General features: G+C 43.3%; 1 protein-coding gene across 3 annotated transcripts in view; it reads left to right on the top strand.

Annotated features, from left to right (window-relative positions):
- Nucleotides 1-27,114, top strand: part of MSH3 (mutS homolog 3) — a 252,919-nt gene that overhangs the window by 67,849 nt on the left and 157,956 nt on the right. For all 3 annotated transcript variants that reach the window (XM_073679269.1, XM_073679248.1, XM_073679259.1), the window contains 2 exons: nt 2,267-2,370; nt 24,936-25,062. In XM_073679269.1, the coding sequence (XP_073535370.1) occupies nt 2,267-2,370; nt 24,936-25,062 (231 nt within the window). The remainder of the gene's footprint in view (nt 1-2,266; nt 2,371-24,935; nt 25,063-27,114) is intronic.

Here is a 27,114-nt window from a genome sequence, read left to right as displayed (position 1 = left end):
AAAATTACAGCTTCGGGTTCATGCAGAGAATTGCCGGTCATAGGAAACAATTCCGCTAATGAAGACATGATGACCCTGCTGTGTGTATTTACTCTGCGGACAGACATTAAGTGCTGACCTGCCATTCTCGCTTTACATGCGCCAATGTTTTTTAAAATGTAAATACAGATTTGCTGGGGTGATTATGTGGAAAGCAGATGAAGCTAATGTAATTACTTTTTCATTGCTCTCACTAAACCACACTGATGGGAAGGAAGTTCCTAGTAATGGAATAATGCTGTGCAGCAAGAAATTCAGGAATATTACAGAGAAGCCTGGATCCTCCCCATAGTAGTCTATGCAGCTTACTGCTTGGTGGAGGAGTAGCCCCGGAAAATTCCTGTATACATTTACATTCACCTATATATCTCCTCCATCATGTTTTGGGAGCACCACATTATTCTGAAATAGGGCTACGATAGTTTGCACTTGGAGTGTTCTCTTGAGTTGTCCGATCATGATAGATGAAAGTGGCTAATTCTGCATGCAAGCAGTATGAAATTTTTACTGTATCATTATACTATCACTCTGCCCCTTACTACTTATTGTCTGGTATAGCAATACCTCAAGTTACAATATTAATCCAGGTTCCAGGACCAACCGCTGTAAGAAGAAAATGTAACTTGAGCTCCGAACTCTATGGAAAACCCATCATTTTTTTCTGAAGACCCCAAAATGTCAACCCAAATTTAGAAGAAAAGAAAAAGAGGAAAAGGGTAATGCTGAAACCTAAAATAGATGAAGCATTTCCTCCATCATAACATTTAGAAATAGCTTTTGTATGTTTTAAATAAATTTATGTTGTGAACTGGAGCCTATTGAGGATCCTCTACAGCATCGGAGAAATAAAGATCCATCCTCCTCTGGTGTCCTAGGAAGATGCTCATCCTACAGAATATGTAGTATTGTATTTTTCTGCAGAAAGGTGCTATTAGACAACCAACACACCTCAAACTACTTTTTGACTGTTTATAAAGTCCATAAGGTGTATACCTCACTTGTGCCATCCGTCAAAGGTATATGTTGGAAAATCCTCCTGACCTATACTTCAGACAGATATATTCCTAATTTTGAATGCATACCAGGCAAGGGATACTTTTTAACAGAGTGGCCTGCTGTGCCAGAGAAATTATTTTCTACAGCAAAAAAAATAGTATACCAACATACAGTATGGTGCAAAAATTTTAGGCAGGTATGGAAAAAATGCTACAAGGTAAGAAGAATGCCAGCCAGATGCATCCCTGGTGGTATTGAATGATGGACAGGTATCTGGCTGAATCTCTTAACCTCGAAGACACCAAGAAATGGGCAAAGTTGTGAACTGTAGATGCAGTTTTCGGCCAAGTAAATTTAGTGCACCACCTGGAACACGCATCATGCTTACTTGCATTCAAAATCAGAAGGTGTCCAGCAGTGCCATCAGCTCAGAACTGGCAGCAAGAAGTGGGACCGAGCTACACCCAACTACAGTTTGGAGAAGTCTGTCCAGAAGTGGAAGAAATACAGCCAAAACCCATACTTTCAACATGTAAACAAGGTCAAGCGACTCAACTATTCTCGAAAAAATAGAACGCAGTTTGTTCTTTAAATGATTGCAGAGCGATACAATGATGTGTCTGCAGCCAAGATGTTTGGAACAACCTCCTTGCCGAGTTCCTTCAAAAACTGTGTGCAGAGTACCTAGAAGGACTAATGCTTTCATACTGTGTTGATGGCAAAGATTTGTTGCACTTTAATATTGATTTGATTAAGAATGGTCTTTTGTCCATTCACTTTGCATTAAAATAATTGAAAAACATAAACTTTCAACACTTTTATTTGTGAAAGCAATCTTTGCAGCATTTTTTTTCACTTCTAGTAAAAAAAATTTGCACAGTGCTGTATACGAGCCGAGAGGCAAAAAGGACACCCTTATGGTTTCCGTCTGGTCAGTGGATTTAACGTATGCCTTTATTGGTTCATACAGTAAATGGAAACTGCAAGAGAAATGAACAAAGCTGATTCACTGGATTTTACATCAAATCACATGCAATGCAGATTACCATGGTTTTTGCATAACGTGGTTTTATGTTATACTCACACCAGGAAAGATCATTGTATGTTGAAAATATTGTAGCCTGAGGCCGTTGTAACCAAGTTGCACCATTTTATTAACATTGCTTTTTCTATGTTCTTGCATAATGCAGAATATTTTTATCAATATTTCCTGCTTTTTTTTTCCCTTTAGCCTACGAGATGATGACCGGACAAGAATTGAAAAAAGAGACCAAGATCATTTTGAATACATGCAGGCTTTTCAGCTTATCAGTGAGTTTTATGGAAAAGATACAGGTAAAATACCTTAAATTATCCATTCCAATTGTACCTATCATTTCAGCTGACTATTCAATATAAGCTGTCATGTATGTATACATATGGACATTTTTCTTCTGGCCATCATATGATTTTCATCTGCCATTTTTTTTTATTCTTCCCTCCATAGACATTATTTCTGTCAGAAAAGTTTTAAAAAAATCAGTTTTCCCTGAACTTAGATCCAGATTGGTGGAGACTATATGCTATGCCTCCCATACACAGTACACTGAGATATTAGGGAACCCTATTTGTCTGTGGCACACTCTTGGAAACAACAGCAGCATGGAGGACATTGTACAGCAGTACTGAGCAGGTAGCTGTGAATCCAGCTCTTGGGTACAACACACAGTAGAGGCTGCAGCCATGATTCTGCGTTTCTGTTTACCTGCTCCTCTCCTCTCTTCTCCTCCCACTTTCCTTTGACCTCTGGGTTGCAACCTGATCTCTCTGTACTGACTGCTATCTATGAATTTTATCAATGCAGGAGGCTGAGTGGAGGAACAATCGTGACCGAAAAGGGTAGAAAGGCATTTTTTTCTAATAAGATATTTTATAGTGTTTAATTTCTTCACTTTAATATTTTTGATTATAAATCAATATTATAACAATTAGAACTCTCTAAATGATCAAACATGAGCACATACATAAATTAAAAATGCAAGAGCACAGATGTTTGTAAAGCATTAATTTAAAGCAAAAATTGTAGAGAATGTCCTAATAACTAGAAAATAGCTGCAAGACTTCTTTTATATCTGAAACTGAAAAATATGGAAGTATTGAAACAATAAATAGATTTTATAATTTTTTTGTCCTGGTGTATTAAGTGGTATCAGGTTGCAGAGTTAATTGCTTTTAACCTGTTAAGACATTGTACAATTAATCAAAAGTGGAAATTCTGCTTAATAAGTTGTATTGCTGATCATGAAGCGTTTTTTTTTTTATAGAGGACCTGACAACTTTCCTGTAATGTCTGTTTTAATAGATGTATCAGACTGTGTAGAAAAAAACCCCATTTACCCCAGTTGTTTGTGTTTTTTTATTTTTCTCCATATGGATTACAAGGGTTCATTATAGCAGATCGGTCCGGAGAGTTGTTTCAAGCAGTAAATAATATTATAAGAATTTTAAAGATTTAATTCTCACATTACAAATGCAGTTACTGTTACTATGAAAATACAGCTGTAAAAAGTCCATTTATGCATACAAATGGCTATAGGTTGAACTCAATGGTCTTAAGTCTACCTTCAACCTTAAAACTATAATGATTATTTGGCACGGAAGTGTCGATCGTGCTGTGAAATAACTGCAGACGTTATATGGCATATTTTACCTGTTATGTACCGTAAGTAGTTTTAACAATGAACTATATAAAAGTTTGCATGAGCCCCATTTCTTTATAGTGTAAGGGTTCACGCTGTTTAGCAGCGGTTGAGGTAGGCAAAGGCAGCGAGTTCTTATATAAAACGGGAAGATTTATTAAAATTCATAAACTTCTAGGGTAAAGAACAGCCTTTCTACAGGATACAGAAAAAGAAAGGAAAACAGAACAGTTCCTATGATATAACAGGCTCACCTGTTCAGCTAAGCGTCCATGTGTCTCTCAAGTCCTGTCAGAGAGACCAGCACCAAGAGGACTCTTCACCTCTTGCTCACCCACCACTTCTGAGTCAGCTCAACTGCCTTTTAAATGAGCTGCAAAGCCTGGATGGTAGCCAAGGGAATGACCAGTCCCATCCAGCTCTTCTGGTCTCTCCTAAAACCCAGACACAACAATTTGGGTCCATTAAAAAACCTTCTCCGTAACTATTTTGCTGAAACTGTCTCTCTGGGATTCACATCACGAAGGCCAGCCACCTCAGTGACAGATACTTCCCATCCAGGACCTGTCCAGCTGCATCCTTACAGTAGTTAGAGAATTTATGGATAAACTGGCTTCACTGTGTGTTACCAAATTGCTATTGATGCTGTCTTAAACAGTAGAGATGACCCTAGTCCAGCTACTACATGGCAACCGGAGGGAGCGCTGTGAACCGCCCCCTACTTGCCGGCATACCCAGCACCTCTTCTGATTTGTAGGCCCTGATCAATGTCATCAATGCTGCATGTTTAAGGCAGCATAAATCTGCTGACCGGTTCCTTTTATAGTCCAATAGTAATTTGGTAATGCACAATGAAGCACATTTAGCATTAACTGTTTTCTAACTACATGGGAATAAATGGGGCAAATCAATGAGTTCAACTTTAGTGGTTAAGACCAGCATCCTGCTAATCGATCTCCATTAACCACGGGTAGCTTGAATTACCAATAACTTCCCTCATTACCAAGGACTACAATTTACTTTATAATGCTGCTGTGTTTCGGAGAAAAGACAGATTTGAAACAAGCTAGCCACAAATAGAAGTGTCTGCCACTCTTTAATTGACATGTCTTTTTTTTTTTTCCGGGCCTGGAAGTAGGGATCAGGTGTCAGAATAGGGGGGCGAGGAGATTAGTGAAGGTAGTTATTAGCTCTTTTTTTTTTTTTTTTTAAACCAGTCTGAGGCACTTTTTAAAGAATATTTTTTATCCAGTGGACAAACCCTACAGGCTGTTACTGAGGATTAGTGCAAGATAAACCTATGAGGTTTCGATGTAACTGAAGGTATGCCACGTGTACATTTAGGAAAGGGGCACTCTGATTAATAGCATTTGATGAAGTCTGTCCAAATTATGATAAGAAAGGTAATGGTTGGCAATCTAGGTGGATGGTGGTGCTCAGTATATCCAGACAACAATGCATGAAAGACAACGGCACTAGGGATGAGTGGACCTGGACTTTAAAGTCGGGTGTTCGTACCGGACAGTTACTGTCCGGTGCTAAACTCCAACCATTGACTTTCCCCAGAAGTCCATTTCAGTGAGAGGAGAGAGAACTTTGGAATAAAGGTCGGGTACCAGAACCCGACCTTCCACGTGTCCACTCATCCATAAACGGCATTCTTTAGTTGCAGTGAAGAAAATGCCATGTTCAAGGATACCATACTGTACAAGATGGCAAACATTGGCCATCTTTTAAAGTATGGTACCCTTCAATATGACATACTGACTGGTCTTTCGTTCATTATTGTCCAGATTATCATGTGATGGATATCCTTGACATTGACAAACAACTTTGAGTTCTGATCATATAATGCCTATAATTTAGGCTGAAAGATGGTTATTCTACACATACTTTTACAAAGACATAATACATTTATTAAACATTACATCCCTTATTTCCTGATATATTTTGTTTCCAAACATGAATATTTAATATTCTTTGTTTTAACATGTGCCAGCATATCGCAAAGTAAAACAAAGACTTTCTTTATTCTGGTTCTGTAATCGTCTCTGGAGACATTGAACTAACTCTTGGTGAATGTATAGCAATGAGCATTGCTTGCAAAGATATAATTGTTATTGGCAAATAGAAAAAAAGATCCGAAATAAGAAAAATCATCAGATTTCCCTTCCCTCTCCCCCTACTCTAATATTTTTGCAACTCTTGATCTTCTGGTTTATCCATTACTATGTCTCTTCTCAGGCTGAATTCATACATGCAGTTTTTGATGCAGTATTTGAGAAAAAAACACAAGGAAAGATGGAATAGGGAGAAGTCTTTCCTCTATATACTTTTTCTTCTTTGTGTATCCACTTCTGTGTTAGGCTCAACTATGTATGCATGTGATTCCAATCTATGTTCACATATTCAGGATTTACCTATGACTAATTCATTTTGTAATTATCAAAGAATTTGTGGCAGAATATTGATGCTGATATTCGGATTTCACTTGTATGTGCTCGCAGATCCGCTTGTGACTTAGCACATTTATTATTCTGCACTGATTTTTTTGTTCTTTTCTTCCATTGCATGTGATTGACCTATAATATACTATATTCACTTACACATTGACTCGGTGGTTAGCACTGTTGCTTTGCAGCACTGGGGTCCTGGGTTCAAATCTGCAAGGAGTTGAGTTGGTATGTTCTCCCCATGTTTGTGTGGGTTTCCTCCGGGGTTTTCCGGTTTCCTCCCACACTACAAACATATACTGATTGGGAATTTAGGTTGTCAGCCCCAGGTGGAATAGTGATGATGATGTCTGTAAAGCGCTGCAGACTGCGCTATATAAGTAAGTGATATAATAAATACCTTTTGTACCTGAGAAATCTCGGTGGTGTCTGACAATGTATGGAAATGGCCTTTAAAAAGAGTTCACACCTATTGAATGTTAGCCAGAAAAATGGGACAGATGGAATGGAGAAGACATGACTGCTTGATCAGACGACACAGGATTTGTTTGTAGTCTGTTACCATGGAGACTTCTACTGTAAGCAAAATACTAGGATATTTTTAATCAAGACTATATATAAAGTTCCTTTAAAGGGTTATTCCCAAAATCCCACTGTCCATGTACTAATTGTTTATGCAAATATAAATAATTGTTAAATCTGCCTCATATTTCACATAACACCCTCCTAAGGATGCTGTGCCGGGCTCTACTTAGCCAATAGTTGCTATTAGAGTTGTCATGCTTTAATTCGACTGCTTCTGATTGAGCATGCACAGCGAGTGCGGTTGGCTTCCAGTACAGCAAAGTCCTCAATTCTGAGTCATCAATTCAGAAAGGCCTGCTTGTGTCACCTCTGCTGTGCATTATTACTACAAGCTCCTTTGTGGAGGCAGAGCTGAGCAGGGTGCAGGGCTGTGGATCTCTGCTGGAAATCAGCTAACAGATCAATGATGTTAAAACTCACATTCAACTATGTTGATGTATATGGCAGAAGATAAATTGGTCAGGCAGAAGATGTGTACAGGAAGATACAGTGCACCACTTTGAGTCATTAATTCAGACACATGGGGCTAGGCCTGAGCACACAGAAGTGGGAGGGAGGGGTCTGCAGAACTGAAAAGAGTCAGGGTGCCGCTGGGAAATACAGTTTTTGCAGTGTAATAATAGGACAATTCGTCCAATCCAGATATGTGAAACTGGATGCATAGAGTGGCAGTTGGAGATTAAAAAAAAAAAAAAAAAGTTACAAGAAAGAATCTTAATGTTGTTCTCAGTCTTTATATTGACAATAGTTATGCATTTACTGTGCTTTGTGAAAAATAATGCAGTTGCCTGAATAACACTTTAATTACCTTAAATGCATTGGAGCAAAAAAAAAGTTGTACACACACATGTACTGTATGTCCATGTGATTTAAATGGGCTACACATCCAAATACTGCAACAGGCTGTGTACATGTGTGCACTAATAGCTGTGTAACAAGCTAAGATCTGTGGATCCTCTTTTCATTTGAGTGGTCCCTAGTGATTACTTGTTTGCTTTTTGGCTGAGGCTGGCCTGGTTTGCATAGAAGAGTTAAACCGTTTTATGATGGCTCATCGGTATTTGTTACCGTTAAGTCTGTTCTACCAACAGAACATAGGGGGGACACCTAACTGCAAAGTCCCTGGTACGGTGTCTGTGTGTTCCCAATAGCAGTTGCCCTTCTTTTCTGCTCATCATGTGCGTCCCAGTAGTCTGACCCCTGTAATTAGATTTTTAATATTATTTCATAGATTGATGAGGCAATTATTATCTGCATGTCTCGCAAACTGCAATCAAAGTTTGACGCTGAATCAAAAAATGACTTAAGAGGTCAATAGTGTAGTTTGTTTCTTTTCTTTCTTTTGTATGTGTGTGTTTGCTGCTTTATAAATCTCTTATCATTGCTCACGTTTTATTAAAGGGATTGTCCGCTACTTGGGCAACCCGTTCTTAATTTCTTTGAAGCATTTAAAAATGATGATGAATTTGGAAGCCCAAGAAGAACAATGCACTTTAAATACCTAGTCCTGGCAAATATGCTCATCATCATTATTATTTCTTATAGCGCCATTTATTCCATGGTGCTTTAAATGTGAAAAGGGGTATACATAGCAAACAAGTACAATAAACTTGAACAAAAACCAAGTCACCAACTGTCAGAGGAAGAGGTGCCTGCCTGCTAGGGCTCACAAACAATCTACAAGGGATGGGTGAGGATACATTAGGTGAGGGTACTGCTGGTCGTGCAGCGGTATGGTGGAGCGAGGGTTACTGCAGATTGTAGGCTTGTCGGAAGAGGTGGGTCTTCAGGTTCCTGTTGAAGATTTCCACTGTAGGCGAGAGTCTGATATGTTGGGGTAGAGAATTCCAGTATAGGGGGGGATGCACGGGAGAAATCTTGTATGCGATTGTGGGATGAGGAGATAAGAGGGAAGTTTAGAAGGAGATCTTGTGAGGATCGGAGGTTGCGTGCAGGTGAGCACCAGGAGATTAGGTCACATATGTATGGAGGAGACAGGTTGTGGATGGCTTTGTACGCCATGGTTAGGGTTTTGAACTTGAGTCTCTGGGCAGTGGGGAGCCAGTGAAGAGGAGAGGCCGGGCAAATAGCGGGGGGACAGGTGGATTAGTCAGCCAGCAGAGTTTAGGATAGATTGGAGGGGTGCGAGAGTGTTAGAAGGGAGGCCACAGAGAAGGAGGTTGCAGTAGTCGAGGCGGGAGAAGTCATGATCTCATGAAGTCTGGTATAAACCCATTTAGGAGACTAAACCTTACAGAAATGATCCTGAAATTCTAGCAATCACACATTTACTAAGTTCCCATCAAAATAGTGGCATCACTGAGTTTGAGAAAACTCTGAAAACAAACCACAGCAACATTGTGGATGACCCCTTTATAAGGGAGTACATTGAAGAGCTTTTAAGAAACATCAGAACCCAAGTTCTTATAAAGTTAATTAAGCGTTCTACAAGAATATATTCTTTTATTTTAAAGGAAGTTAACATAGATGTAGTGGATGCTGAGTTTGCTGGTGTAGCGCCTACTGGATAACACTATTCATGGATGGATTGAGCTAGTAAACCAACTCCTGGACCTGGACCATCGAAAGAGCGCACGATACTTCTCTAGATAAATGGACCAATCATTTGAATTCTCTCAACCAGGATGCAGTCAGCAAGCTTGCTTAACAGAGAATAAGCTTTTACAGATTAGCAAAACAAGTACTTAAAGGCAACCGTGCAGTTATATAACCCTTAAAAAGGACTTTGGATTGGTAAAGACGAACTATTGTGGGTTGGTGCTTGTGCCCTGAAAAAATCAAAACAAAAGGAAGTGCTGGTATGTGTTTCACAGCTACATTTTTCCCAAGAGAATAAACTAAAACAACTTAACCTCCAGAAGATAACCAAAATATCACATGATATATGCTGCATTGTCATCCTGACCTGTAAAATGTAACATTCTAGTAAAGATTGAGGTTGGATCCTGAGGAAGATGTTTGATCTCCTCCCGCATGTCTTGGATCCTTCCTGTGGAACTCTATCAGCAGTGAGGACAAACCACTTAATGTTCTATCACAGTGTTCTTCTGGTTTTGGGACCTGTGGATGTGCAGCAGCTGATTTACCAAAGCTCTGACATGGTTATGGGTACACAACCCTAAAAATCATACATTGATCTAATGCCGCCAGGCAAAAATTTACAAACTGAAAATGAGGTTCTTAGTTTAACATTGTGATCAGGCTGTATGAAGCCCACTGCCACGTCACGGTGAACCTCTCAGTGGTCCTAACTTTTTATAGCCTTAAAGGAGCGGCGCTGTGCGCTAACCACTGTCGCTGCGTCAGTGAACCAGCATTCCCTACTTATATTCCTGTTAAAACCCTATTGCGCTTTTCTGCTCTCCAGCTTTTGTTGAATGTGACATAATTATGTCATAAGAGACCCAGGGCCGACAGCGGCTGTTTTTATTTTATTAGTTTATTTTATCTAGTAATTGAGAAGGGATTGTCTGCGTAGTGGACCACTTCTTTTATGATCTAGTAATTATTCTTTTAAATGTGTTGAAATACACAAATTACCTTTCTTGCTCGTAGATGAAATGTACATTGTCATTAGTATCTGTCTCCCAATTCATGTCTTAATTCACTCACGTTGTCACATATTCTTCTTTTTCTTTATCGCCGGATCAATAGAAATGTGGCACTGATATTGACTAAATGTTGAAATTGATGAATTGGACATATTTATTGTAATGGTGTTTCCGGTGTTCTTCTGTCGTCTTGCAGACAGTGTGCCGCCCTGCTGTGTCTTCCTAAACATAAATATTAATAACTCTCCTAAAGTTTGTTTTGTGAAAATAAAAATATTCTATGGAAATAATGGCTTTTATCTGACACGCTTTTCAGGCTCAGCCTGCCTCTGGGGTAAAAAGCATATCTGTCAATTGACCAAAGCGTCTTGTAGGTAATGCTTTGATGTGCATCAGTGGATTGCAGCGTCTTAGTGCTAGATGGCATGTCCATAGCAGCGGATGAAAGAATGTAACAGTACAATGTCGTACTATAGTGCTTTCATTTAGAACTTCAAATACAATAAGTTCTAATAGATATATAACTTTATATGAAATATATACAGTATACTATACACACACACCATATGGACAGAAGTATTAGGGCGCAACTATTAACCCCTTCCTGACCAGACGTTTTTTTTTTGTTGTTGTTGTTTTTTTCGTGCTTTCATTTTTTTTTTTCTCGCCATCTTTCAAGAACCATAACTTTTTTTTTTGCTAGCGAGCACTAAAATGCTCGGGTGCTCGTAGCTCGGGTCGAGCACATTGGAATACTCGGGTGCTCGACCCGAGCAACGAGCCTAATGTAAGTCTATGGGAAACTCGAGCATTTTTCTGGCGGTCCGCCCCCCCGCCGGTCTGCAGAAGGTCAAAAATTGCCCAAATCGATGGGAATAGTGCTCAATTAAACATCAGGCAGGCAGAATATATAGGCAGACAGGCAGGCAGGGTATATAGGAAGGTGCATGAAAAACATAGCAGGGCACTTGGAACACACTAGTGCCCTCCGATTTTCATGCACCCGTCTCTTTAAAAAAGCCGGCCAGCAATTCATCAGCTTCATACACCAGTACCCGACAATTTAGAACAGAAAGAATAGAGCATCACACATAGATTAGATAGATAGAAACATGTCAGTCACATATATAAGAAGTACAGTGACAGTGTTGGTTACTGTACTTGTTATTTAGTGTTAAAATAAAGGATTTATTAAAAAATTGGCGTGGAGTTCCCCGTAATTTTAGTCTCTAACGGAGGTTAAGCAGACAGCTGGGGCAGATGTTTGAAGCCTGGGAAGGGGTTAATACCCATGGAGCTTCCCAGGCTACTAATATCAGCCCCCAGCTGAATACCTAGCCTTTACTAGCTATTAAAATGGGGGACCCCCAAAAAAATGACGTGTCATCCCCCTATTTTAATAGCTAGCAAAGGCTAGGCAGATAGCTGGGGGCTGATATGAATAGCCCAGGAAGGGTGCCATGAATATTGGCCCCTCCCAGGCTAGAAACACCAGCCGTCAGCCGCCCCAGAAATGGCGCATCCATAGGATGCACCAATTCTGGCACTTAGCCTCGCTCTTCCCACTGCCCTGTAGCGGTGGCAGTGGGGTAATAGGGCTGGGGTTGATGTCAGCTTATAATGCCAGCTGACATCAAGCCCAGGTTAGTAATGGAGAGGCGTCTATAAGACACCCCCATTACTAATCCCATAGTCAAAGTTACAAAAAAACACACACACCCAGAATAAAGTCCTTTAATTGAAATAAACACACAATTCTTTAATGTTCTAAATTAAACCATACTTACTGTCACGCCCATTCCAGCTGAAGCCAATGTCTTCTGCAATAAAAGTAAAATAATAAACCAACCTCATCCTTACCTTTCCATGGTTCCCAGGACGGCTTCAGCTCTGCTACATTGACATGACAGGCTGGATCGCAGCCGAAAGCTGCCATCCAGCTTGCCATGCCGCAGACACTGAGAAGCTCCTCAGTGAAGCTCCTCAGTGTCTGGCTGTGACGACATCCAGATGAGCCGAGTTCCTGGCTCCGCAGTGTCTCTGAAGGATGACAAGCTGGATGGCAGCGTTCTGCTACCATCGAGCCTGCCATCTCAGTGCCGTCCCAGCATGGGAGAATTCTCCTGCTCAAGCGGTGACGTCATTTGCCGGCACCGCATGTGCAGGAGAATTCTCCCACGCTGTCAGTGACGTGAATGAGGTGACCTAAGTTCATTGGACATGAACTCGGCTCATCTGGATGCCGTCACAGCCAGACAGCTCATCACTACTAGTTATACTTTTGCATGACACCATCCATTTTATCATGGGCAGTAAAACAGAAAAGTGCAGGGAAAAATACGCGGTTCTTGAATTGTCTTTGTTTGTTTTATTTACAGCATTCATTATGCAGTAAAAATGACCTTACAATATGATTCTCCATGTTAGTATTATTTTGGCAATACCAAACCTGCATAGGTTTTTTTTTTTTTTTCTTAAGTGATGAAAAAAAATTTTTGGCCGATGGAGCTGTGTTATGGCTTATTTTTTGTGCTCGGTACTGACATTTTTATTGATAACATTTTTGGGTAGATGTTTTAATTGCCTCTTATTGCAGTTGTGGAGTCGGTAAGCCAAACCTCCGCCTCCGATTCCACAACTCCAACTCCACAGCACTGCCTCACTACTGAACATGTACATAAAGTGCAGCACAGATTCATCTCAGCTAAAAGCCGAGGTCCTTGGATCAGGAACAGAACAGACATTTATAGGACATTTCATAACTTTCCCAAATTCTTATGAAAACATTTACAGCACATACTTTACCCAATTTATTACCCACCAAAATGGACACTGACTCAGACTCCACAGCCCTGCGATCAGGGTAATTAATTTTTATATTTTGCTAAACTGGACTTTTACAAATATAACGATATCACATATTTGTATTTTTTTTTTATTTTTAATGGGAGAAAATAGGGCTGATTCAAACTTTTACATTTTTGTTTTAATTTTTTCTGTATATTTGTCTAAACATTTTCTTTTTCAACTTTTTACTTTGTTTTGTAGTCCCCTTAGGAAACTTGAACCTGCACTATATATAGCAATATCATAATATTTCTGTATATAGCAGAAATCATGGTCTCCCCTGGCGGCCATGGCTACACAGGTCGCATGTGCACAGCTGCCCCATTTAATGGGGATAAATGTTCCCCGTTCTGCCGATCAATCTGAGTCCCAGCAGTCAGATAGCTGATAACTTGTTTTTACCGGACAACCTCTCTAAGTAACTTTCTAAATGGTCTTCAGTAAGAATGCTCTACCATTGTGCTGCTGCAAACTGTTCTTTATCTAGCTGAGTGATCATCCAGCCTATATTACTGAGAGAGACACTCCCATAAGGGAAAAATCTTGAACTTGGAGCAGGCTGCATATCAGGGGGTCTGAAAATGAATGATGTTTGTATTCTAAAACCTAGTGCAATATTATAAGTTAACGATAACCCTAAATGGCTGTAAAAAAATAAATTACCATCTCACAGGTGCTGATAGCTTTCAAGTTTGATGGCTACAGAGCAATACCTCAAAAGCTAAAACTTTTTGATGCTGCCATAAAATGTGCAAGAAATCTTAATGTATAATTTATCTATTGCTTTGTGGTATTAATCAGAGGGAATGAATATATTCAGCCTAGAAGTTGCTATGACTTTCTGCATTGGTTACCAAATAATATTGAGGGACCTTGGCTGTGAGTATGCCCTATTATTATGCACATCGGTCTTATGTTGGACTCAGACCTATATAAGATCTTTTCTGAACTAAAATCCGGCATATTTTATTTGAGAATTATTGTTCACACTAGTCATATATTCTCATATGAATTGATAAAAAGATTTAAACTAATTAATGTATTTGCACATCTCATTCTCTTTCCCTTTCCTTATGTACTATAATTTGTAATGGTGTGAATTTGTGTATTGGTGATTACGTCAATCTCCCAGTGCATTGGTCACCAATAAGTGCTAGAGCCCTAAAGTTCTTAAGGTACGTTCCCACGATGAGCTTTTGGTGAGTTTTTGATGTTGCAGAATTTCTGCACCTATCATTTACATGAATTTACTTGTGTTTTTTCATTGCGTTTTTGTGTACTTTTTTTTACCATGCGTTACTATCACTGCGTTTTTTTCTCTCTGATTGATGTGTCATGCATTAAATAAACCTGCTTTGTTTTTGATACTCATTTTTTTTTGCTTTGACTAAACGTTATTGCTACACTTAGGTGTAGAATACACGTGATTTTGATGCGTTTCCACACTGGAATCACACTAAAACACATGTGCTCATTTTTTTTTGCTGCGGATTTTCCGCATCTAATGTAAGTCTATAGGGAAAATCGCAGAGAAATTGGCTTGCGAATTTGAAAAACGCACCGCAGGTCAGTTTATGCAGTGTTAAATGAAGCACAGTGAACATAAGGTTTCTATAAATCCCATCGACTTTGCTACAACTATAAGATGCCTGTTTTTTTAAGCAGCAAAAACATGCAGCGCCAAAAACGCACCAAAAGCTCATCGTTTAAACGTAGCCTTACAGACACCACTACACAGAACTGTTTCTCTTTCTCCGTCCGTCCCAGTTTTACACAATCAAGTTGTTTCTGATTAGCCAGTCACATTCCAACTTGCACTACTTTTAAGTGCTGAAAAAACATGGCCGACATGTATACAATGTCATGGATGTAATGGTAAAATTTATAAAGCCATCTCTTAAGAGGGGATGTGTCACCACCACATTGGGGATTGAAGCATTGCCTAATTATAACCTGAGAAGGGAAATTCCAATCCCTATTCAACTATAGCCCCCTTGCTGTGAACATGTAATTGAAGTGGGTTATCTGATGCAGGGCAGTCAAGAAGTCCATGCTAGCTGCTGGGAGTCAACAAATCTATAACCTCTAGCGAAAACTGTTCTGGTCTTCAAAGGAATTATAGCAGACTTCGTAGAAGCGGATTTCAGTTAGGAATATTGTTTTTTTTGTGAACTGCATAGGTCCTTCAGTTATGGGAGACGAATTTTCAGCGTTGGGATAAAGCGGCGAATGTATGTGCATTTGCTCACATCACTTGGCGGCCTACACATCAGCTCCAAATTAATATCGGATAGATGGATAACAATATATATGCCATGTTTCCGATCTATGGAAAGCTAAAATCATGATAGGAAATATATCATTGATATCTCCTGCCTGGGACCTCCATGTGGGGAGATAAATTGAAAATTGGGGATCACATAATTTTTTGGGACCAAGCTGCATCCCATTGACCTGCCTCAATCTGAGGTCATCCAGGTCCAGGAGAGGTACGTGGGAGTGACTTTTATCTGATGAATAGACATTTTTAATTAGAATTGTCCGTCCTGGAAGACACAGTTCACTTTGGTTCAGTACTGTTTTCCTAAAAGGCGTGCTTCCCTCCACAATGATCTGCGCCATTTCCATGACACAGGTTTGGTACTTTTTTTTTTTTTTTATTATCCTGTTTTATTGTATGTAATTGTTTATACTGTATTGTTTTGTCCCCTTTTGTAATATCTTTTTTTTATAGTTTTATAAACACTGCTTACTTTTTGGATTAAATATATAAAATATATTAGCTTTGTTCCTCTTGCTCTAAACCACATACTTGAAGCAATACGCTACCTGTTATGGGTGTCTAGTCGGCCTGTATAAATGATTGGTGGTGACAGCTAGTGTTCTTGGATGTTTGCGGAGCTTGGCAGAGACCGTATTGGGAGTGTGTGTGTGTATAATATAATCTGTGCGTATAATGTAATCTGTGCATACTATACGTTCACTGTGAGTTCCCCAATAACCAGCATAGTAGCAAAAGCAGCCATGGCCTCTTCCATCAGTTGTCAGTCTATTTTGTAATTGTCCTGATGATTGGAAGCAACGGAGTGCAGTTCGTGACAACTTGATAACAGCGGTGGGATAGCTGCTGGATCCACCGGCTGGTTCCCCTGACATACATCAACATTTATTAAGTGTTTTAGATGCTTATTTTTTAACAGAGTTAAGGACAGACTGGAGGAGTGCAAGAGTGTTAGCAGGTAGGCCATAGAGGAGGATGTTGCAGTAGTCGAGGCGGGAGATTGAGGGCATGCACAAGCAGTTTAGTAGATTGAGGGTTGAGGAAAGGACAGATTCTGGAAATATTTTTGAGCTGGAGATGACAGGAGGTGGCGAGAGCTTGGATGTGTGGTTTGAAGGACAGAGCAGAGTTAAGGTTTATTCCGAGGCAGTGGATTGCCGGTACAGGGGAAAGCGTGATGTCATTTATTGTTAAAGAAAGATCAGGTGGGGAAAATACGCAAGATGGGGGAAAGATGAGGAGTTCAGATTTGTCCACATTGAGCTTGAGGAAGCGAGAGGAGAAGAGAGGATATGGCTGATAGACCTGCTGGGATTCTGGACAGCAGAGAGGTGACATCTGGGCCAGAGAGGTAGATCTGGGTGTCATCAGCGTACAGATAGTACTGGAAGCCATGGGATTTTATGAGCTTTCCCAGGCCAAGGGTATAGATTGAGAAGAGTAGGGGTCCTAGGACAGAGCGTTGAGGGACTCCAACAGAGAGAGGGCGGGATGAGGAGATAGTGTGTCAGTGGGAGATGCTAAATGTGCGGTGGGAAAGGTATGAGGAGATCCAGGATAGGGCAAGGTTTTTGACACCAAAGGAAGAGAGGATCTGTAGTAGGAGGCAGTGGTCAACTGTGTCGAAGACAGAGGACAGGTCAAGAAGGAGGAGTATAGAGATTGCCTGTTGGCTTTGGCTGTAAGTAAGTCATTAGTAATTTTGGTAAGGGCAGTTTCGGTGGAATGGTGGGGGCAGAAGCCAGATTGTCGGTTGTCGAAGAGAGAGATGAGAAGTGAGCGGAAAGTTCAGCGTGTATGTGTTGCTCAAGGAGCTTGGAGGCAAATGGGAGCAGCGATATGGGGCGGTAGCTGGACAAGGCGGTTGGGTCGAGGGATGGCTTTTTGAGGATGGGCGTGATTGTGGCTTGCTTGAAAGCAGAGGGGAAGGTACAAGAAGTTAGTGATAGGTTGAAGAGATGAGTTGGGGATAGGATGAGTGTGGGGGTGAGGTTGGGGAGGAGGTGGGATGGGGTCCAGTGCACAAGTGGAGGTCTCCTTCAGTGATGTTGGAAAGGGAGGTTATGGGGGAAGGGCAGTGACCTGGAAAACAAAGGGGTTGTGGTGGTCGGACATTAAAGACTTGCTTTGTTTTGTCAATCTTGTTTTTGAAGTGTGTGGCAAACTACTCAGCAGAGATGAAGGAGGTCGGAGGGGGCAGTGGAGGGTGGAGGAGAGAGTTAAAAGTGTTGAATAACTGTTTGGAGTTGTAGGATAAGGAAGATATGAGGGTTGTGAAGTAGGCCTGTTTAACAGAAGTGAGGGCTGATTTGAATTCGAGTGTTGCTTGTTTGATTGCAGTGAAGTCATCTTGCGAATGTGTTTTCTTCCAATGCCGCTCCGCAACCCTGGACGCTTGCCAAAGCTTTTTAGCTTTTTTGTAGGTCAGGGTTGCCTATTCACTTGTCGCGCTCTGCCATGCACAAGAGGTGCAAGAGGTGCCATGCATCAATAGCTGATGCGAGAGTTGCATTGTAGAAAGCAGTGGCGCTGTCTGTGTCGTGGAGTGAAGATATGGATGTCCGTGGTAGAATAGAGTCAGCGAGTGTGTGTGTGTGTCTAGATGTGCAATGTTTCTGTGGGGGTGTGCTAGTTGCTGGACAAGGGTGACAGGTGAGGAGGACAGGGATGAGAACTTGAGTAGATCGTGGTCAGATAGGGGGAGAGGGGAGGTTGTGAAGTTAGATAGGGAGCAGAGACTGGTGAAGATAACGTCTAGTGTGTATCCGTCTGTGTGGGTGGCTCGGGAGGACCACTGAGTAAGTTCATAAGAAGAAGTGACAGGAATTTGGAGGCTGCTGACTGGTGAGAGTCAATGGGGATGTTGAAGTCACCCATGTTGATTGTGGGAATGTCAGCAGAGAGAAAGTGAAGAAGCCAGGTGGAGAATTTGTCAATAAAGGCAGTGATCAGGCCCGGAGGTCGGTATATGACAGCCACTTGGAGGTTGGAGGGAGAGTAGATGCGGACAGAGTGAACTTCAAAAGAAGGGAGAATAAGTGAGGGTAGAGGTGGGATGGGATAGGGCTGAAGGTGCAGTTGGTAGAAAGGAGAAATCCCACTCCTCCACCATGTCTGTTACCAGGACGAGGAGTGTGGGTGAAGTGGAGGCCACCGTAACACAGCGCAGTAGGGGAGGCCATGTCGGAGGGTGTCTGCCATGGCTCTGTGATTCCCAGGAAGGAGAGATTGCGAGAGGTAAAGAGGACGTGAATAACATGGAGCTTGTTGCAGACAGACCGGACGATCCAGACTGCTCCAGAGAGAGGGAGCGGGGGGTGGGCTTCAAGGGCACGGGTTTTATGTAGAAGAAATTAAGAAAGGAACTAACAATAACGGTCCGCTGTGTAAGCCAACTAGAAAGGTGCAGTCACGTAGCGCAGGAGAAGGCACCAAAGCAGTGCCGGAAACGACAGAAGTCAAACACACCTTAAACACACAATACTGTTTGCTAACAGAGGGCAATAATAAAAAAAAATACTGGAGTAGTAGTTTAAGGTGCACCTGTCATCTTGGGAGTACTTGCAGCAAAATGACTGTCTCTGACTTTATCTCCTCCCACCTACCCTCCCTTCCATAGAATCTTATAAAAACCAACTATTATTGTCACGGGTGTGTCGCCACGAAGATCGTCACGATTACACAGCCTGACTTCTCGCAGCTGACTTTTTGGTGCTTTGTGTTTTCGGCAGTGAGGGAGTTAATTCTCTCTCTCTCTGTGCTAGACGAGGTCCAGCCTCGCCCAGCTGCAATCAATGCTGCTGTAGTGAGTCTCCTTCAAATGCCTGCTGGTCTGTTTGAGAAGTGTCGGTGAAAGCATTTCATACAGACTTACAGAGCGGATCGTGGTATTTGGAGTTTCTGAGATAAGTGTATTTGGAGTGTTTTTTCCCTTCCTCGCTTTATCATTTATCTCCTTTCCCGTTGGTGTTCCCTCTGTTGTAGTTGTGTAGTTTTTGTATGCAAGGTGGTTTTGGTTTTTCCCTTGTACTGTCTCGTTCGTCTAAGTACTGTGTGTGGGCATATTATTACTTGTCCTCTTTTGTTGTGATCGGGGTCCTTCTCAGGACTAGATTACTTAGGTGCAGGGATCCTCAGGAGGTAGGGGTTACGCTGGCGGCCTGGACCTCTGTACCTTTAACAGTACCTCCAGGTTGAGGGATTAGTCAGGGCCCCAGCTTAGGGTCAGCTTAGGCCCCCTACCTCCAGTATACAGAGACAGCGTGACATTTTCACCCACCCACTTAGTTTTTCTCCAGCTACCATGGATCCAGTAGCCGGTCTAGCTCGGCAGTTGCAGAGTTTGTCCATGGAGCTGGCGGACGTTAGGTCCAAGGTTTTGCATCCTCAGGAGCAAGCCGGACCAGAACCTAAAGTAGCTCTCCCTGACAGGTTCACTGGGGGGCGGGACAAGTTTTTTGTTTTCCGGGAGGCATGCAAATTGTACTTTCGGCTGCGGCCTCGGTCATCGGGGAGTGAAGAACAAAGGGTGGGAATTGTCATCTCGCTCCTACAAGGGGACCCACAATCTTGGGCGTTCTCTCTTCCCCCGGGCTCCCCGGCTCTCCAGTCAGTGGATAGGTTTTTCGCTGCTCTGGGACTCGTATATGATGACCCAGATCGGATCTCCCTTGCTGAGTCTAAGTTACGTAGGATCCAGCAGGGAGATCGTCCGGCGGAGGAATTCTGTTCGGAGTTCCGTAGGTGGGCCACGGACACCCAGTGGAATGACCCGGCTCTTAGGAGCCAGTTTTGTCAAGGTTTATCCGACAAATTACAGGATGTGTTGGCACAGTATGACTCTCCCGCGTCACTGGAAGCCGCTATGGCCCTGGCTATTCGCGTTGACAGACTGCTTCGGGAGAGGTGCGGGATAACTCGACCCCCTATGATGACTCCACCTCCTACAAGGTCCCCTCATATGGTGGTTCCCCTGGTCAGTCCAGAGGAGCCTATGCAATTAGGAGGAACATCATTTCGGGGGAGGGGACCGGTGGTGCGCCATAAGACAGGAAGGTGTTTCTTCTGCGGGAGAAAGGGACATTTTATTGGGGGGTGTCCATCTCGTCCCTTGCAGAGTGAAGAGTCGTCGGAAAACTGTTGATCCCAGGTTGTGTGGTGGACGGCAATCTGGGAGTAGGTATTTCGTCCCTAGGTTCGTCTCAGTTTCTCGTACCGGCGGAGGTGGTGGTGGGTACGAGAACTGAGAGGATATCTGTTCTTCTGGATAGTGGGGCCGGGGCTAATCTGGTTGATGCTCGGTTTGCCCGGGTTCAAGGTATGCGATTGAGTGAGTTGGCTAAACCCATCCCCATATTCTCGATCGATGCCAGGCCTCTCGGTCAGGGAAGTTTTTTGCAAGCTGTGCATGACGTAAAACTTCAAGTGGGGGCGATACATAAAGAACTGTTGTCTTGCTACGTGTTGGAGGGTCTTCCCACTCCTATAGTGTTGGGCCTTCCTTGGTTAACTAAGCATAACCCGGTTATTAATTGGCAAACCAGAGAGATAAGCCAATGGAGTAAATTCTGTAATAAAAACTGCATGAACACGGTCATCGGTGCGGTTACTCCTTGGGTCTTACCTCCATTTCTGGCGGACTTTGAGGATGTATTCTCGGAGAAAGGGTGTCAGGAACTACCTCCTCATCGCGAGTATGACTGTTCTGTAAAACTGCTCCCTGAGGCCAAGTTACCTAAAGCTAGGTTGTATAACCTTTCTGGTCCTGAGAGGCAGGCCATGAAGGATTATATTTCAGAAAGTCTGGCTAAGGGGCATATTAGACCTTCATCTTCACCGGTGGCTGCGGGGTTCTTCTTTGTTAAGAAGAAAGATGGAGGCCTACGCCCTTGCCTGGATTTCCGTGAACTTAATCGGATTACGGTCCGAGATCCGTATCCACTCCCACTTATTCCCGATCTCTTTAATCAGATCGTGGGCGCCAAATGGTTCTCTAAGTTAGATCTCAGGGGGGCGTACAATCTGATTAGGATGAAGGAGGGGGATGAGTGGAAGACGGCGTTTAACACTCCGGAGGGGCATTATGAGAACCTTGTCATGCCATTCGGTCTGACTAATGCCCCGGCGGTGTTCCAACACTTTGTTAATGACATTTTTCGCCGCCTGGTGGGACAGTTTGTTGTCGTATATCTGGATGATATCTTAATTTACTCGCCGGATCTGGTGTCTCATCAGGAGCACGTTAGGCAGGTGTTACAGATCTTGCGGGATAATAAACTGTATGCCAAATGGGAAAAGTGTGTGTTCGCCGTACAGGAACTCCAGTTTTTAGGCTTCCTGGTTTCAGCGTCCGGTTTTCGTATGGACCCTGGGAAAGTGCGGGCAGTTCTTGAGTGGGATCGGCCAGAGAATCTTAAGGCACTACAACGTTTCCTGGGGTTTGCTAATTATTACCGGAAGTTCATTCGTAATTTCTCGTCCATGGTTAAGCCTCTCACAGACATGACTAAAAAGGGGACGGAATTTTCTAGGTGGTCTGACAAGGCTTGTCAAGCATTCTCCTGCTTGAAAAAATGTTTTGCCTCGGCACCCATACTCATTCAACCTGATGCATCACAGCCATTCATTGTAGAGGTAGACGCTTCCGAGGTAGGGGTGGGAGCAGTATTGTCACAAGGTTCGTCCCCTGGTAAGTGGCATCCGTGCGCCTTTTTCTCTAAAAAATTGTCGTCCGCTGAGAGGAATTACGATGTCGGCAATAGGGAACTCTTGGCCATTAAGTTAGCTTTTGAGGAGTGGCGCCATTTTTTGGAGGGGGCAGTCCATCCGGTCACCGTCATCACCGATCACAAGAACCTGCTGTATCTGGAGTCCGCGAAACGTCTGAATCCCAGACAAGCTAGGTGGTCATTGTTTTTTACCAGGTTTAATTTTGTCGTTACATATCGTCCTGGGTCAAAAAATGTAAAGGCGGATGCCTTATCTCGCAGTTTCCCTGGGGCCGGGAATACGGACGACCCGATTCCTATCCTTCAGGAGGGGGTGGTGGTTTCGGCAGTATGCTCTGAGCTGGAGGAGGAGGTATTGGAGGCTCAGGGGGACGCCCCTGTTGGACCTCCGGGGAGACTGTTTGTTCCAGATCAGTTGCGACAAAAGGTGATCGAGGCACACCATAACTCAGTTTTGGCAGGACACCCGGGGAGTAAAGCAACTGTGGATCTCCTCTCGCGTCGGTTTTGGTGGCCTAACTTACATAAGGAGGTGGTAACTTTTGTCGCGTCCTGTGGGGTTTGTGCGCGCTCTAAGACCTCACATACCCGTCCGTCTGGGGCCCTCTTACCTTTGAAGATCCCGGAGCGTCCTTGGACTCGTCTGTCTATGGACTTTATTACGGACCTCCCTCCGTCTTCGGGTAAAACGGTCATACTCGTTGTAGTGGACAGGTTCAGCAAGATGGCACATTTTATCGCTCTTCCGGCTCTCCCTAATGCTAAAACTCTTGCGCAGGTGTTCATTGGGGAGATTGTGAGGCTTCACGGGGTACCCTCCGATGTGGTGTCTGATCGGGGGTCTCAGTTTGTGTCCAAGTTCTGGAAGGCGTTTTGTGCACGGCGGGGGATGCATTTGTCATTCTCATCAGCTTTTCACCCTCAGACCAATGGTCAGACGGAACGTATGAACCAGAGCTTGGAGACATATCTCCGGTGTTTTGTGTCAGAGAACCAGGAGGACTGGGCTTCTTTCTTACCTCTGGCAGAGTTTGCTCTTAATAATAGGCGGAGCGAGTCCACTGGTAAGTCCCTGTTTTTTGGGGCATATGGTTTTCACCCCCAGTTTTGTACTTTCAGTAGGGGGGGCTCTTCGGGGGTTCCTGAGGAGGAACGATTTTCCTCATCACTCGCTTCAGTATGGAGAGGGGTGCTGAAGAATCTGAATACTATGGGGAACCGATACAAACGTATGGCTGATAGGAGGAGAGTGTCTGGTCCGGACCTAAGTGTGAACGATCGGGTATGGTTGTCTACCAGGAATATTAAACTTAAGGTTCCCTCCTGGAAACTGGGTCCCAGGTTCATCGGGCCGTACAGAATCAGTTCTATTATTAATCCGGTGGCATTCCGTCTTGACCTCCCCCCTACGTTTAAGATTCACAACGTGTTCCACAAATCGTTGCTTAAGAGGTATGTGGCGCCGGTGGTACCGTCACCTTTACCTCCCCCTCCAGTGGTGGTCAATGGTAACTTGGAGTTCCAGGTATCAAGGGTCATCGATTCACGTTTTAATCGCCGGTCCCTTCAGTACCTGGTTCATTGGAAAGGGTATGGTCCTGAGGAGAGGATGTGGGTTCCTGCGTCGGATATTAACGCAGACCGATTAGTTCGGGCCTTCCACACGACTCACCCGGATAAACCTGGCCCTGAGGGTCCGGAGGCCCCTCGTAGAAGGGGGGGTACTGTCACGGGTGTGTCGCCACGAAGATCGTCACGATTACACAGCCTGACTTCTCGCAGCTGACTTTTTGGTGCTTTGTGTTTTCGGCAGTGAGGGAGTTAATTCTCTCTCTCTCTGTGCTAGACGAGGTCCAGCCTCGCCCAGCTGCAATCAATGCTGCTGTAGTGAGTCTCCTTCAAATGCCTGCTGGTCTGTTTGAGAAGTGTCGGTGAAAGCATTTCATACAGACTTACAGAGCGGATCGTGGTATTTGGAGTTTCTGAGATAAGTGTATTTGGAGTGTTTTTTCCCTTCCTCGCTTTATCATTTATCTCCTTTCCCGTTGGTGTTCCCTCTGTTGTAGTTGTGTAGTTTTTGTATGCAAGGTGGTTTTGGTTTTTCCCTTGTACTGTCTCGTTCGTCTAAGTACTGTGTGTGGGCATATTATTACTTGTCCTCTTTTGTTGTGATCGGGGTCCTTCTCAGGACTAGATTACTTAGGTGCAGGGATCCTCAGGAGGTAGGGGTTACGCTGGCGGCCTGGACCTCTGTACCTTTAACAGTACCTCCAGGTTGAGGGATTAGTCAGGGCCCCAGCTTAGGGTCAGCTTAGGCCCCCTACCTCCAGTATACAGAGACAGCGTGACAATTATCTCCTATATTAGTAATTTGAAAATCTGTCTTCACTGGATACTGATTTTACCCATTAATTGAGAATTTTGAGAATGAATGATCAATCCAGGAGGAGAAAGAAGCAGATTTTTTTTTAAATAAAATATTGCCAAGTTATTGATCTTCATGTGTACTTTTGATTTATGAAAAATAAACAAAAACAACAATGGTTCCTGTTTAAGTAAAAAAAACAAAAAAACGTCAGAATTGCCGCATCAGTTTAAAGTCTCATAAATTAGTGTAGATTTTAGGGCTCAGTCCAGGTAACATATTCTATTTTTTTTATTAGGTGCTCCACGTTTTCCTCTCCATTTATTACATGTTGTTTAAATATATATATATTTTTTTACTGTTATTAATTATTTCATATGTTCTTTCCTAGATGTGTCTGCCGGTTCTCAAAGGTTATTGCAAATACTGAAACTAGAGAAGATGGTTATGTGTTCTTTAGCAGCGCTCATCACATATTTGAAAGAATTTTCCTTGGAAAGAATACTTCATGATCCAAGGTTAGTTTTGTAACTGCCTTCTGGTAAGATACTTGCCTGACTCTGCTCCAGCGACATCTGCCTCTGTCGCAGTGATGCCAACCACAGGTGCCGTTCAGCCAGGTAGCAAGTGTTTCTGCTGACCAGTTTATTTTTGGGCTGGTCAGCAGATGTGATTAATCATTTAATTTGTGATGAGTAACACATTACCACACCCCATTTAAACTCCTGATGGGAGTTACTAATTATTATCTTTTGGTCTTTGATATACTCCCCATGTCCTGTTGTTGTTGACCCCGACTTCTTTTGACTCTGTGATTCCGTCTAATCTTGGCCTCAGTTTGTTTAATTTTGCTTTGATTGGCCTCCTTTAGATGATCCTGGCTATATCTCTGACTTTGCTACATTTCCTGATTTTGTCCCTCTTCTTGTCTTTCACAATGTTGACCCGGCTAGTTTGACCACTCTTGCCTCCATCTCGCTTCTTCTGCCAGCAGCTGCTAGGTGGATGCAACCCAGGGGGGTCTATTCTTAAGCCCCCGTCTCACATAGCGAGATCGCTGCTGTGTCACGGTTTTGGTGACGCAACAGCGACCTCACCAGCGATGTCGCTATGTGTGATACTTTGCAGCGATCAGGCCCCTGCTGTGAGGTCGCTGATCGCTGCGAAATGTCCTGGACCATTTTTTGGTCGTTGCCCTCCCGCTGGTCAGCGCACATCGCTGTGTGACCAGCGGGAGCAGCGATCAGGCTGGTAACCATGATAAACATCGGGTTACTAGGGGCACACGCGCACCTAGTAACCTGTTGTTTATCATGGTTACGAGCCTGCTAAAGTGAGCGGTAACCTCCCGCTCACTGTAGCAGAGTGGTAACCATGGTAAACATCAGGTTACTAGGTGCGCTTGTGCCCCTAGTAACCCAATGTTTATCATGGTTACCAGCCTGCTAAAGTGAGCGGTAACCTCCCGCTCACCGTAGCAGAGTGGTAACCATGGTAAACAACGGGTTACTAGGTGCGCGTGTGCCCCTAGTAACCCGATGTTTACCATGGTTACCAGCCTCCTCCTGCTTCAGCAGCAGGCTGGTAACCAGGAGCAGGACATCGTGGAAAGATTCTTTCCACGATGTCGCTGCTCCCCTGATCGTTGGTGAGCCTGCCTGTTTGACAGCTCACCAGCGACCACATAGCGACGCAGCAACGATCCCTGACAGGTCGTATCGTTGTCGGGATCGTTGCAGCGTCGCTAAGTGTGATGGGGCCTTAAGTTCAGGTCCCTTTATAAAGGGTAAAGGATGAAGTCTAGGGTACCTCTGGGACCTGATAAGTTGAGTGACTTCAACGAAGTCTTTTCAAAGTTTTTTATTTTATTAAGCAGACGGCCTTAGACAAATCTTTACAGCTATCTGTCAAACTTTCATATAACTGCATAGGACTATTGCATGCTCGTCTCTAAATGGGATCTGCTATTGAAGTTCACAACACAAATTGAATACATCATTAACTAGATTTCTTAGACCTGATGAGGTCCCCACACTTACATGCTTTAGCTGCTATCAATGAGGTTATTGAAGGGAACCTGTCACCAGAAAAAACTGTCTGTAACCTTGTCCTCGGCCCTGACTGACAGCCGACCCCAATGCAGAGCCAGTGTCAGTCATGGCCGGGGGCGCGGTTACAGCCTCACTGTATGCTCAGAGCAGCGAATGAATCCACGCCGGCGCCACCCCTGTGACGGATACCGAATGCTGCAGGGTAGAATAAAGTTCAATTTCTTCCCGCAGCGTTCGGCTACATGCAGGCACCGGGCAGGTTAGGAACGCTATTAACCTGCAGATTAAACCCATATCTGAAGGTTAATAGCGTTTTTCCTAGTGACAGGTTCCCTTTAATGGTTGTCTGAGGATATTCTTCCACGCTAAATGCGCTTGTGCACCAAAACAACAAGATCCGCTTCTGGCAGCTGCCTTTGTAATGGCTGACCAATGAGATCTGAGATGGGCTGAATGGAAGACAAGTCTGGAGACACTACAGGCTGTGGTAGCACATTGAGGCCATGCAGGCTGCTCACT

Source organism: Phyllobates terribilis, unplaced genomic scaffold (genome assembly GCF_046119375.1).
Source record: "Phyllobates terribilis strain yellow unplaced genomic scaffold, ASM4611937v1 Scaffold_1__5_contigs__length_1240528914, whole genome shotgun sequence".
In the NCBI taxonomy this organism is placed as follows: Eukaryota; Metazoa; Chordata; class Amphibia; order Anura; family Dendrobatidae; genus Phyllobates; species Phyllobates terribilis.
This window is presented reverse-complemented; position numbering and strand designations above follow the sequence as displayed.